The 14361-nt window shown below is 30.0% G+C and overlaps 1 protein-coding gene across 1 annotated transcript; it reads right to left on the bottom strand.

The window, feature by feature from the left end:
* Positions 1 to 3400: 3400 nt before the first annotated feature.
* LOC126780982 (mid1-interacting protein 1-like) lies at positions 3401 to 5836 on the bottom strand. Its single transcript, XM_050505713.1, has 2 exons — positions 5604 to 5836; positions 3401 to 4013 (listed from the first exon to the last, which is right to left on the bottom strand). The coding sequence occupies exons 1-2, from the start codon at positions 5645 to 5647 to the stop codon at positions 3554 to 3556; spliced, it is 504 nt and encodes a 167-aa protein (XP_050361670.1). The 5' UTR covers positions 5648 to 5836; the 3' UTR covers positions 3401 to 3553.
* Positions 5837 to 14361: the final 8525 nt, after the last annotated feature.

Genomic DNA, 14361 nt, shown 5'->3' with positions numbered 1-14361 from the left:
CATATGTGAGACATCACGTTAATTATTATTTACTTGAATTTTATTAATATTATCTGTGAAATTTAATAGGAACCAACTTTGTAAGTTGACAGAATTCTGAATTACGACTTCTTTATACTATATATATTTTATCGTTTTTTTCTATTTTATATAATTAATGATAATTATTATTATATTTTAATAGTAATATGTAAGTGTTAATTTTTGTTTTAATGTAGGTTTTTTTATATGTGAAATTAAAACGAAAAAGTACTTTTATTTTTTGTTACAACATGAATATGATTTGACGATTATATACAAACAAAGAACATGTATAAACAAGCAATAAATATTATCATTTATTATTGACAAACGATATTTACATTAATATATTTTTCATCTATGAGACAGTAAAGAAAAATTTGCCGTCAGATATTTTAAAGTTCGACATAATGACAATTATGGTTTTTGATAAAAACAGGAGTACCTACCTAATGTTAATTTATAATACATGAATTAATTTTATAGTATAAAACTATTGCCAATCACAAAAAATATTTGCGATCACATTCATTAGCATCCACAAAAAGTCCAAGACAGTTGCTAAACAGCATTTATATTTATGCTATTTAGGTGGCGAATAAAACAGTGTGGTTTTAAGGATCCAACTTACATCGCCGTCCAAGGGGACGGAATTTCGACTTCAGTGTTTGTGGTTTTTGCCTTTACTTACATAACATCATTTGAAGTAAGTATATAATCAGCCGTGATTCCGGTAAAATAGAGGCTCTTTATAATTTCAATATGTAGGATATATTGAAATTTAAGAAGGTTGACCTATGGGCGTCATATAAGCCTTTAGAGCGTAACGGTATTGTGCGAAAGCTATCCCGTGGCACTCCTCGTTAAGAAGGAAAGGGTACCGCTGGTTTTTTAGTGGGTATTCCGATGTTCGGGGGCACTCGGCGTCTTGGACACCGGCGAGCCCCACATACCCGCCCCCCACTGTGGGAGGAAACGCGTTTTTCCAGCGTTAAAAAAATAATAATAAAAAAAGGGTGTCATAAAAGCCAAATAAGAGTATATTTGTTAAAAGCGTATCCATTACTCGTGCACGTAAGCGACGCCACTAAGGCAAAAACCCATTATACCCATACACTGGTGGTAGGGCTTTGTGCAAGCTCGTCTGGGTAGGTACCACCCACTCATCAGATATTCTACCGCAAAACAGCAATACTTGACAGGTGACAGGTGGCCCATATGCTCGTCCCCCTTCCTATTCTATAAAAAAAAAACCATAGTCTAGAAGAGATTATCGTCAGGCAGATGACTGTCACCGTTTTGACACTCTTATCCCCAAATACAAGGACAAGTGAATTATGCATATAAATCTTTCATAAACAATGTTATAATCACAAGTGTCACTTAACGTTTTATTGCGATTTTATCACACGATATAATGTTGCTCTTAAAAAGTATCAAAATGTAAATAAGATATGGAAAAGTATTACATGTTTAAAAAAATATATATATACAATAATCTTTGTATTCAGTTTAATTTTTCTTTTACTAAGTGGCGAGATATTTGTACAATAAGGGAACTCCGGATTTCTGCCTAAACCTACACCGGCCGAGGGGCATCACTCAGACACTCAGCAAAAATAATATAATTTTACTCTAACCGCTTTGGAATGGCGTCCTCAAGTCTCAAAGTGCCTAGGGCCATAGGAGTGCCTTGAATCTCTAGGTCCGGCCCTACAATTAGGGTTGTTATTGAACCAGTCGACGTAAGGCTAACCGTGGCCCGTAGCCCATATGATGGCCATGGTTGAGAATTGGAAAACAAGTTTTTGTCTGATACCCAACGTGTCTGCAGGGATGTAACGTACTTTGATGTTTGAAAATTCGAAGGACGGACATATATCGTCAATTTTGTTCCCATACACATATTTACATCACAAAATTGACCAAATAAGGGTTTTAGAAACCCCATAAATGGCTTATGATTTTGGAGTTGGCAGCTCTGTAAAAAATTAAAAGTACAGTATATGACCGAATTATTATTAATAATCGATTTAATCACACACTGCAAGGCAATAATACAAACTATTTCTTTGGAGGTTGTAAAAATAGTGATTCGAGTGATAGGTACCTACATAGATACCTATAAGTATAGATACGTACACAAACAAGCCTGCATATAGAACGATACAGATTGTTAGAAATTAAATATTATTTATTACTTTATGAGGTAAAAGTTTTATACTTCATTGAAATTGATCGAAAATTTGGATTTAATCATTTTACTCAGTAGGCTACTGATCTCCTTCGTCAGACGACATTGCCTAACCCCTGTCATTACAACAAAGAATGATCAGCATCTTCTATAGTGCGCGTATTGTATTTTATATTGTAAAGATATGTTTCGATACGGGCTAAGCTATGATAAATTTATGACGGCAGTCATAAACAAAGTAGATTAGACACGTCCTATTATCTCTTAAAAACACGATTATAAAAAATTTCACAATGCATCTACAGTTATAATTATTGGCGTACTTACGTTTAGCCCATACCTCCGATCGATGCGAATTTTGATTTGGTTTTGGATGCGCCATTACGAATATAGTATTTAAACTACTCGTAAATTTTATTTTCAATGTTAAATCTGAAAACAATAATTCAACGTTTTTTACAACGACAGTTGTAAGTAATAAAAAGATAGACATTTGTTAAATTTGTTTTTCGTGTAGACAACATAACTAGAGTTGAATTACTAAGAATGTAATTAATGTTTAGCAAAAAGTCCAAATCCTACAAGAGATTGCTTTAGATACTAGGAACTTCAAAATTACGTAATTATATATGTTTTGTCTTAATATATATATATTTACCTTTAATAATTACACTAAGGGATATATCATTGATAAATAATAAATACTTTGCCAAATAATTAATATAGCCTTCTTTGTAATACCAGTTTGCGAAGGATTTCACGTGACGATTTTGCCACGACGTCAATTAATTTGTTCCTTTCACGGTTGACAGGTTCCTTAGAATCTATCGGCATTGAATCAATATATGCGATACATTTGTGGCAAAATTAGTGCGAGTATTGAAATGACAACGTGTACTTGTTTTATAAAGCTGTCCGATTTGATTATTTTTGCAGTTTAACAAGGCTACAGAACTTCATGCTAAGTGCAAGTAAGTGCAGCCCAGTAAAAATAAATGTCAATTAATATGGATGTGTTATGCCAATTTCACAACTAATCTTTATATAAAAACAATTCATGTCAAGAAATGAATTTAGTTTATATCACTTGACATACAAAAAACATTATCATGTAGAAATTATAAGTTTAAGAGAATAATTATTTTATGAACGCCTAATAGTGTTATTAGAAATGAAACTAAAGAATAATGAAAATTAAATTTATTTAAATAACCACATAACTTAATAAGAGATTCACCAACACGCCCAGCCCTATAACCTATATTTACAATGTGGGCTACTTATTCTATATGTACAAGCGTGTGTGACAGGCCTTGATCACAGGATTATTGTAACGAATTACACGGGTCCACCAACTTCTTCCTGATAAGATCTTGTGAGATGTGCAGCGGCAGAAGTAAGTTGGCGGAGACACCGACGAAGCCCACGGAGGTGACGTCGGCAAGTCGCAGCGGCGCGGGCTGCGGACTCCCTGTCATCCTCACCATCGATACCAGAATCTCCGGCAGCACTGGATGCATCGCTTTCAGTGTCGCTCATGTCGCAAATGCGTCTTCCGCGTTCCACTTGCTCCTCTGTGTCGCCTGCCCACAGCAATTCAGTCTTCAGGTCATTCAGCATGGCGAATAGGCTGAATGGGTCGTCATCTCCTTCTTGTGGCAAATTCATAAGCCGACTGGGAACCAGTACGGTCTCATCCATGGTATTGACCATTTTCACGAATTTTTCCATGTCGTTCAATATGCTCTGCTTTGAAAATTCAGTGTTGTCATTTCTAGCTATCTTCCTTAAAGTGTTTCTGTAACAATGAAAACAACAAAATTAGCATGTTTTAACAATTTTATGTATAGAATTCAACTACAGTTGAATAGTAAGAGAATGATCATATATTAAGCTCTTTATTAAAAAATGTCGTATAGCAGGTGTCAATTTGTAAATACACAATTTCTTTCTTATTTTGAATGTTAGCGAATAGCTTACTAATGACAAAAAGTGAAGCAGATTGTTACCGTTCTTCTTATAATAATCCATACAAAAAATTATTTTGGATGATTAGAAATGTATAGTTATTTACTTACACAAAATAAAATTGATTACTAATCATATTCAACGCTAACTAAGCAAATTTCACTATGTAGACATTTTGTATATAAAAATATTATTTATTTTGCTTAGGATAGGTAGATACCTAATAAGGAATTTGATTATGGCACACAATAACAAAAGAATTGCAAAAACAGATTATTGTTCCATAGCTTCATTGTTTATTACTTTATGTCATTGTTTACGAGAGGTTTTTCTAACTTATTAGAGAAATATCATATAAGAATTATAATAGAATAAATGTAAACTATAAGAAATAAAATATAACTTCCTTTATTATCACTATTAATCTTGACAAGTTCTTAGTGATACTTCATAGTCTCAGACTTTAATGTCTCAAATAGTATTCAGGTCACCTAGTGATGTTGAAGTTCTAAATTAGATGCATCCCCTTCAAGTTATTGTTATCAATTCAAATAATCTACCACTTTTTTTTATTTGTAATTTAAAATCAATTAAATTTAAATTTCTGCAATTTCCAGTTAGAATCCATAACATGTGATTTTTATCTTTAAAAATTCCTATTGGAATCATATTGGTTTGACAATGTTTTAACATAAGTTTTATTCATTACTTAAAATGGAGAAGGGATTTATGTATTAAATTCGAAATATGTGTGTATAGCTAAATGTGTTTTATGTTTCAATTAGTATATATTTACATACAAGGACTAATTTGTTTTTGGGTCAAGTTTAATAGATCTGATATTTATTTATCAAATAATTGCTAATTCTATTATATAAACTATTTCACACCAATCATTTTGTCCCCAGTTAATTAACTGCTTTTAGTTGATTATTGGTTTTTTGTTACCAAATTATGTATACTACTAAAGTTTTCAATATAAATTAATTCCATGTTTAATGATTATGCAAGCCATAAAATTCTAATGCAAATAAAAAAATCTATCTCAACTTTGAAATGACTCAGCCACATTGCGCACGCCCACTAGGTCCCATAATGCAGGTTAACCTCGTTGATGAAACTTTTGAAAAAAACGCACGATATACGATTGTTATACTGTAACATTAAGCTATAAAAACCTTCAAAAATATGTATTCAGTGTAAACTTATGTTTTAACCAAATGTGAAAGGAATGTTAAGATTTCATCACGATCGATTTACCTTTCTTTTCGTTACAACAATTTTTACACATTTACAATATAAATATTATATGCAATTACTATAGCATCACTTTTATCATATCAGAAAGCATGGGGAAAGCTTTGGATCAGAATTGGATGGTTGGATCAATGGCCATTTAGTAATAATTTCTTTTCCGTACCTGCTGTTCTCCAGTTTAGTTGATAAATCTGTGTTGAAAGACATCTTCACGAATTATTTAATGATTTTAAATATCACTGAACACACACGCCCTAGATTTATCACTTAAATTGACGCTTGTTATACTAGCTTACGAAACGTCGCGAATATTTCACCGAGCGCGAACGACCGCACACAAGAACACTGTTTAACGTTTGGCGAGAAGAGGGGAGCGTACTCGGGTTTTTATATGGCTGGATCATACGATGCGGGGGAAACGAACACAGAATTTGTTTTATCACTATGTTGTTGGATGTTTATTGAATTTTATTACTCTATTTATTGTTAATATATTATATAAAATTAATGTATCGTTGTTTAATTTTGCGGAAGGCTTAAATAATGACAAAAAAATAGTCAAAACAACGATGTTGATACACAGGCGCGTCCCACCGGAGTCACACCACATACAGGCCTAGCGATTGGTTGCCTTAAATCGTTCTCTCCTTTCATTGGCCAATTTAAAAGTAGGATAGCGCGCTTTTATTTAAAAAAAATGTGTGTATTCTGAAAATTTTTACGTATGTACATTATTATTATTAGGAATACACTTATTTAGTAATATAATGTTTGATAAATAAACTTATCATATTGTTAATAAATTTATTTTAAAAATAAAAAGCAATGAGTTTTAAAACAAAAATATAAATAGTACATTGTTAACTCGTTTAATAATTATTATTATAATGTGAAGGAATTCTATTGAAGAGTATTCATATACCCGCCTAATTATTCATGGAAATTACGAAAGTAGGCTGAATCCAGGACTTATTAGACAAAGTCCGGTTTAACATTTTAAAAGCTTTCTTTCAGAACGTAAAGGTGAAAGATCATGAATTAAATTCCTGTGTTCATTGTATGTAAATATTAAATAGACGTTGATAATACGTATTCACGCACAAGTATAAATTAATATTTGAATTAGTTTAATGGTAATTATTTATTTATCGTTTGTGCTTTCATTTAACAATAAAATGCTTCACATAAAATAATTTATTAATAAATAAATCGTATTAAAAATCTTGAATAATTTATTATTATTTATTATTTACATAAGCTTAATATCTATATTTGTTTGTTATTTTTATACCCATTTTTAAGAGTCAATTAAGTATTAATTTGACTCGATATCAATGTCACCGAATACTTAGGTGATGATTATCCTTTGCTTGTTGAACGAATGAAACGTTGAGAAATAACAATTGATAAAAAATATATATTAAAAAATATGTGTATATGTAGTTACCTTAGCGATATGAAGCGAAAGTAACCCTATCTGCTTGTTATGCTTTTACTGTTAAACTGCTGAACTGATTTTGTATTATCTATTAAACAAGCTTAATGTCAATTATATAGGTTAATTTTTGGTCCCTCCGCCCGTTAAGCTCGAGCGAAAACCGATTATATAATATGTAGAAATAAATAAATAAATATATTAGAGTTAAATTCGAGAAAGAGATAAATTATTAGTTTATATCCATTGGGCAATCAACTAAATAATAAAAAAATATAAATGTCAAACAAAAACTCAACAAGCTCCCCACGGGCACTTTGGAAAATACGTTATTGGAAACCCCATACAGCTTACAATGTTTATGATGGGGTTGTGAAGTGTATATTCTTTTTGCTAGGGTTGTGAATAATTGTCTCTAGATTGGGCTAAGGCCTCCTCTCCCTTTTGAGGAGAAGGTTTGGAGCTTATTCCACCACGCTGCTCCAATGCGGGTTGGTAGAATACACATGTGGCAGAATTTCAATGAAATTAGACACATGCAGGTTTCCTCACGATGTTTTCCTTCACCGTTAAGCACGAGATGAATTATAAACACAAATTAAGCACATGAAAATTCAGTGGTGCTTGCCCGGGTTTGAACCCACGATCATCGGTTAAGATTCACGCGTTCTTACCACTAGGCCATCTCGGCTTCACATGCACCATCGTTGATATAAAATTTGTTTTACATCATATAATTTGATTTTAAACGACATAAAAACTAAGTGTGTGTTTACCCAATGGTCTTACATAGTTAATACTATTGGGAATTATTTTAGAATATATATATATATATATATATAAAATTGGTAGGCAGACGAAGAATTAGGCCACCTGGTGTTAAGTGGTCACCATCGCCTATAGACATTGGCGCTGTAAGAAATATAAACATTTCCAACTATCGCCAATGGGCCACCAAACTTGGGAGCAAAAATGTTATATCCCTTGTGCCTGTAGTCACACTGGCTCACTCATCTTTCATCCCGGAACACAACAATACTAAGTATTGCATTAAGCCCTACCACAAAGTAAAGCTCCAGTGTTGGTCTCATATGTCATGCCTTATAAGTAGTCTCAGCTCAGTAGCATACGCGATTAGCAAATCATCATATTTTTGTAATCTTAGAACTATAGAATATAACACGATACATCCTGCAGGATATTACACAATATATTTATACAAATATGTACCTTTATCCTCAATAAAATCGATAATTTTGATAGGAACAGCGACAAGCATTGTATAAGTAAACGTAAATTGTTAAATTTAAAAAACACCAAGTTTTCGACTTCAGAAAAACAATGCATTCTTCTTGAGGATATTCTTGAGGATATAAATTTAAATTCAATGTTCAAATGAATATTAATAAATGACACACATCATTCGAAACAAGATTAGATATTGTGTAGAGATTATGGAGTTATAACTTTCAAGTATTTGATTATTACGTGATCCAATTAAAAAATCTGATATTACATTTATATGCTTGACAAAAAAGAGGACCTAACTACTGAGTTAGTTGCCTGTTCTCGGTAGAATCTACATTAGGAATTGGTAGTAGCTTTAAAAATAATCTCGTAAAATCACAAAAATGATTTACTTCAATGAAGAATATTTTTAATTTTGATTTATTTAAGTACCAGTTTAAGTAACGAGATGGCCACTAACCACTTCTAACCACTAGAACGCGTGAATCTTAACCGATGATTGTGGGTTCAAACTCGGGCACGCCCCGCTGAATTTTCATGTGCTTAATTAGTGTTTATAATTCATCTCGTACTTGACAGTGAAGGAAAACATCGTGAGGAAACCTGCATGTGTCTAATTTCATTGAAATTCTACCAAATATTCTACTAGCGTGGTGGAATAAGCTCCAAACCTTCTCCACAAAAGGGGGCCTTAGCCCAGCAGTAGGACATTAACAGGCTGTTACTGTTACTGTTAAGTTCCAAAAATACATAATATCAAACGTGTATATAACATTATCTATTATATATTTCTTATCACGTTTAAATGATCTCAAAACGAAATTATGATTAATATCTATATTTCATAGATATGCAATGATCTGGCTTAACGTTAACGGCTTAAAATATATATTATTTGTATAGATTTGTACACATAAAAATAATTAGGTGGTACCATTCCGATGTGTACAATTCATTTTACGTTGATCAGTTTATATAGGGAGACTACAGGTTATAAATATTAATAAATAAAAATTAATATTTCTTTGTGTGTTTGTCCTCTATGCGTGCGTAAGGCATTCAGTTGATTGTGATGAAAATTTGGTAAGTTGTTCTGCGTTCTGCGTTCCGCGTTGTTTCCCGGCACAAAAATGTTGTGTTGTTTTTCAGTTTTTTTTTTTTTAATTTAAACCAGTATTAATCCGGGACAGGTAGCTGTTATGATATAATTTAATGATTATATCATTACTGCGAAAGCTGAATGCGGTTCATATAGTTTTTTAATAAGAGCTTATTTATTAATAGTATTGTTTTACTTCCTGTTATAAAATAATATTTGTTTATAAATTTACAGTACAAATTGTGCTTTACTTGTAAGAAATTTTACCTATTTTAGGATATGATAGAATTAGCTGATTTTCTTACGATGTCAAAGATGACAGAAATAGAGTAATCAATCCGCTTAACAACGTTTATGTGTAAAGCCGCGATAGTTTTAAATGTAAATAATATACATAATTACATAATAAAGCAACGAGGCAAAAGTATACAATTAATAAAAAACTAATGCAATAATTCTCATCTCGGTACCTACATATTAAATATTTAGTTGCTAAGAAAGAAATTGGTAATAATATTATTCATTTTTACTTACAGCTGTTATCTCGTTTAGATAGTGCTCGATTTATTATTATTATATTTCGTCAGAAAACGACACGCCTACAAACGTCATACGTGTTTATAGTGGAGATTATTTAATATTTCTTTGCCTTCAAAAACATGTTTGTAGCAAGACTTAACGATCGTAAACTTAAACAAGATTCGACGTAAAAACAAATGGCGATTAAAGTTAATACGTGTATGTGCAACATTTTTTAATGATAACTGTTAAAGGACCTAAATATTTATGAATAAAGATTTTTACAAGACTTCAAAAATGTTATCATAAAGTAAAATATTTGTTTTGACTTTTACTTAACTATAGAAAAACATATTTGTGCTTCTTAGTTATGGTATAATTGCTATAAAATATTTTGTCTCTTAAAATAAAGCTAACAACGTCTGAAGAAGTATATTAGTCTAAAAAATATTTAATTTTCAATGTACCTATATTTCGAAAATACCATAATGTTTCTGTACCTGTTATGCTGATAAGTATTTATAAGTATATTATATTATAAGGAACACACTGTGAGGAGAATTTTTTTTTATCGCTGGAAAAACTCTTTATCCCTCGTTACCTCGGAACAGTGGGGGGGTATGTGGGGCTGACCGGTGTCCAAGGCTCCGAGTGCGCCCCGAACATCGGAATACCCACTAAAAAACCAGCGTCCTTGCCGTCTTGACGAGGAGCGCTACGGGATCGCTTTCGCATGCTACCGTGACGATCGTGAGGAAACCTGCTTAATTTCATATACTGGTAGCGTTTTTGTCACCATTCCATGATTATAATAATTAAAATAGAGGTATATTATAGGTAACTATTTTTTTTAATCTGTTTATTATGTGTAAATCAAACCAAAAGTTGAAAAAAATAATTGAAAAAAAGTTTTACTTAATATTTAAATATGATCATAGTTAATAAGTAAATTGTACGATCAAGCAACATACTTAATGTTTAAGCGAATAATTTTATAAAATATGTTTATCCTGTTCTTCAAGTAAACAATTAATAAATACACTAGTAGAAGTAATAAAATTTATTATTTGTTAATTTTAATATCTTTAATGTAATAATTTTATGAGATATTTTAAATTTCATTAAAACAAAATATCATATATTGTTAATTCGATGACAGTCGTTCAGTTCTCTTTTTTTATATATGCGAAAAATATTTTTTTTAACTTTATTACCAAACAATACCAATGACGTTCTGAAACCTGTTATATTTATATTAAATCAAATACAATATAGAAATATATAATTATTAAATATATTAAGTGAAGTACATATATAAGTATTTCTAACATAAGGAAAATATATTTTAGTTTATACTCTCAGCACAGGTATTTATTTAAATATTTTAGTACTATCATGGCAGTAATTTTTCATTTTAAAAGCTTAATGACTAATGCTTTTGCAAACCATTATTTTAAATAATTGACTAGAATTTTACCATAAAACATGCCTTTAAAATTATTTAGATGGGTACTTACAATAATCTGTATATATAATTAAAATGTATTATAATTTTGTAGCTACGACTTCGTTTGTGTGGAAAATGGGCATAAATATGGAGTTGAGTTTCCTTGATCTATACAACAGCGTTGTTAAAAAAAGTCGCCCGCTAATTTAAAAAGTGCCACTTTGTTAGTGGATAGAAATGTCAAGTAATTAATTGATTATTGGTGCAACTTGTGATTAATTTCTTGAATCAAATGTATGCGTTCAAATGTGTTATTTGGATTTTTATGAGTAATTGAGTAAATTATTTATAGTTAGTTAAATTTGTATGATTTGGTGTTTTTTTTTTAAAAAGGCCATTAAGATGTTTTTATAATATCAGTTTGATTTCTGGATGCTAAAGATTATTTTTATATACCTAACAATCGTCTATGACATCTGACGCGTCCTAACTTTTGGTCTGAGCCATATAGTGTAAGCTATTTTTTGATGATTCACATAGAAAATTGCTCACGTTTTCTTGTGATCCAAGGAACAAAGCAAGACAGTCTGGCAAAAATATACACATGTTATTTTCATATTTTTGTTTTTGACCCTAAATCGCTAACAATGTTGAAATGACACGGCTTCATTACATTTATTAATTAGGTACATATATGAATTTATATATTATTCTATTATTTTATATTACAAAGTCGTTTTATTTGATTTAATGACTTGTATTGTTTTCATTTCGTATTGAAAGGTCTTCATATAATTTGACTAATGAAAACATATTGGTACCTACATCGAATTTTCATTATGTTTTCTAAGGCTTCTTAAGGGTGCTATTAACAGAACTTTATGAAGCTTATTGAAACTATTCAATTTATATAAATTTGCTTAATATCGTTATCATTCTGTAATTATACTTTTGCCCAATTATTTAATTTAATCATTAAAAATATCATCATAATATAGCGTGTTCTATCTTAACTGGAACGAAAATTTAATAATGTATTTAAAGAAAAATAAATACTAAAGGATATAAGCTACCTTATTTGCCTTTGCCTTTATTGTAAAATAAAAACAAATAAAAAAAAATATATTTAAATTTTACAGTCAATTAGCGATTAAAGTAAACAAAAAAAAAATGGATTGGATAATAAAAATAGATAGGATTTAATAATTTAAGAAAATAAACCGTATCTTTGTAGGTGTTTTTACAATTTATGGAACACTTTTTTTTTTGTAAGACGGTGTAATTCTTATGATTTGATTGTGAATCAATAATTCTAAGTATGTGTAGCAAGTGGGTGTTATCACGATGTTGTTGTTACAAATGAATTGTTTCCCATACCTATTAGTCAGATTATGATGTTTCAGATATGTGTCAAATTGTTATTTGATGTGTCAGAACGTTTGTTTTAGCCAATATAACAAATTAAATAGAAAAAAGTAAACTTTATTAATGATCAATGTTGGTTTTTTTTTATTTTTTGTTTTGATAATGTTATACATTATACATTTATTTACGCACAAAATATTTTTTTTCGTTCTAGTACCAATTGTATGGTCTTGAACTCTAACGCTTAAAAGTTTAAAAAATGATCAATTGACAATATACAGAAAATGTAATTATAAATGGTTTTGTCCTTGGATTCCTTATATTAATTTTAATTAAACATTATTAATATATACGTTATATATTTATTTAGTTTGCTGCTAAAATTGTAGTGCTGAAGTTGTGCTTAAATTATTACTTGGTCAAAACCTGTACATCCTGATACCAGTCCCTTGTACCGGTTTACAGGTTTAATTTCAAATTTGGAACTCCGGCTTTTAACCGGTTATTTTTCGATTACAATCTCGAAGTATTAAGATATCAAAATTGTGAGTGAAAATATGTTTAGGCATATGTATAAACTACATAGAAACACAATTTGCCGTTATGGATATTTTGTTTTTGTTGCTCAATTTACAAAAAAATATAAACGTAATTTATAAAATATTTATTTTCTTTTATAAAATATTTATTTTATAAATTTCATTTGAATCACATTCAAAACAATTTAAAAAAAATAACACAATTTTATAGTTTTAAAATATAACTAGGGCCATCTCGTATTGTAATTAAAAACTAAAAAAATAAGCCATATTTATTAGTGACATCTATTATAATGGTTTTCTAATACGTTAATTTTAATGCCATCTGTTAGAAAAATTGTTAAGCACAAAGTTCCACGTTCAACAGTTTTATCTATAAGTATTTACATTCATCCATAGATGGCGCTGTTTGCTTGTACGTTTTAAATGTAATGTTTAAATATTATGAGATGTCGCTACTAAATACTGATATTGATAAAGCTATAGATACTAGGTTATTAAATTGTGTACTTTGTATTATTGAAAACTAATAATGCTTAAACTATGCAGAAGTCTTATTAACGGACATTATTTATTTAAGGTATTGTAAATTTAAAGTATTATCAATTTGTTTAACAATTCTATTATTACTTTTATTCGAAAGTGTGGTAGGTACTTACTCTTAGATTGCTAGTAACATAATATTATGTCATAATGCTTCTCGTGTCTATTAATTAAAGGAATTAATTAAACATCGATTTCTCTCTTTCTCTCATAATTGATTTGACATTAAAAAGAAGTAGACAAAGTATTGTTTAATTATTCATCCGCTTAATAACGTTTATAAGTAAGACCAAAATCCTTTTTAATATTGTAATGATTACTGAAAGCATATCGTAGTCACAAGCAGGCGAATCAAAATAGAGGGGAACAGTTTACCTACTGTATCTACCTATGTACCTATTGTAATGCCGACGATTTAAAATGATTACTAATTATTTTAATTCATAATCATAATTCATGTTTAAGATTTAAAAACATCAAATTGAACATACTTGAATAATCTGTCCATGCTTAAGATGTATTTTATAATTAAAATTTTTGTTAATTCACTCATTCGGTTTTTTTTTCCAGTACGACGAAAACTCATTGTTTATAGATTAATGTATATTCGAAAAAAAAACATTGATCAAAACCTTTCATTAAGCAAATTTCTTTATAATACTGTTACGGGTATTTATTAGCTGAAGCAATCAAATTGATTGAGATTAAACAAGTAAAACAGAGTCA

This window comes from Nymphalis io, chromosome 1 (genome assembly GCF_905147045.1).
Source record: "Nymphalis io chromosome 1, ilAglIoxx1.1, whole genome shotgun sequence".
NCBI classification, from domain to species: Eukaryota; Metazoa; Arthropoda; class Insecta; order Lepidoptera; family Nymphalidae; genus Nymphalis; species Nymphalis io.
This window is presented reverse-complemented; position numbering and strand designations above follow the sequence as displayed.

Coding starts and splice junctions, on each gene's coding strand:
- LOC126780982 (XM_050505713.1), bottom strand. CDS start 5,647: ATGTCTTTCAACACAGATTTATCAACTAAACTGGAGAACAGCAG. Junction 4,014..5,603: donor ACTAAACTGGAGAACAGCAG/GTACGGAAAAGA, acceptor TCATTGTTACAG/AAACACTTTAAGGAAGATAG.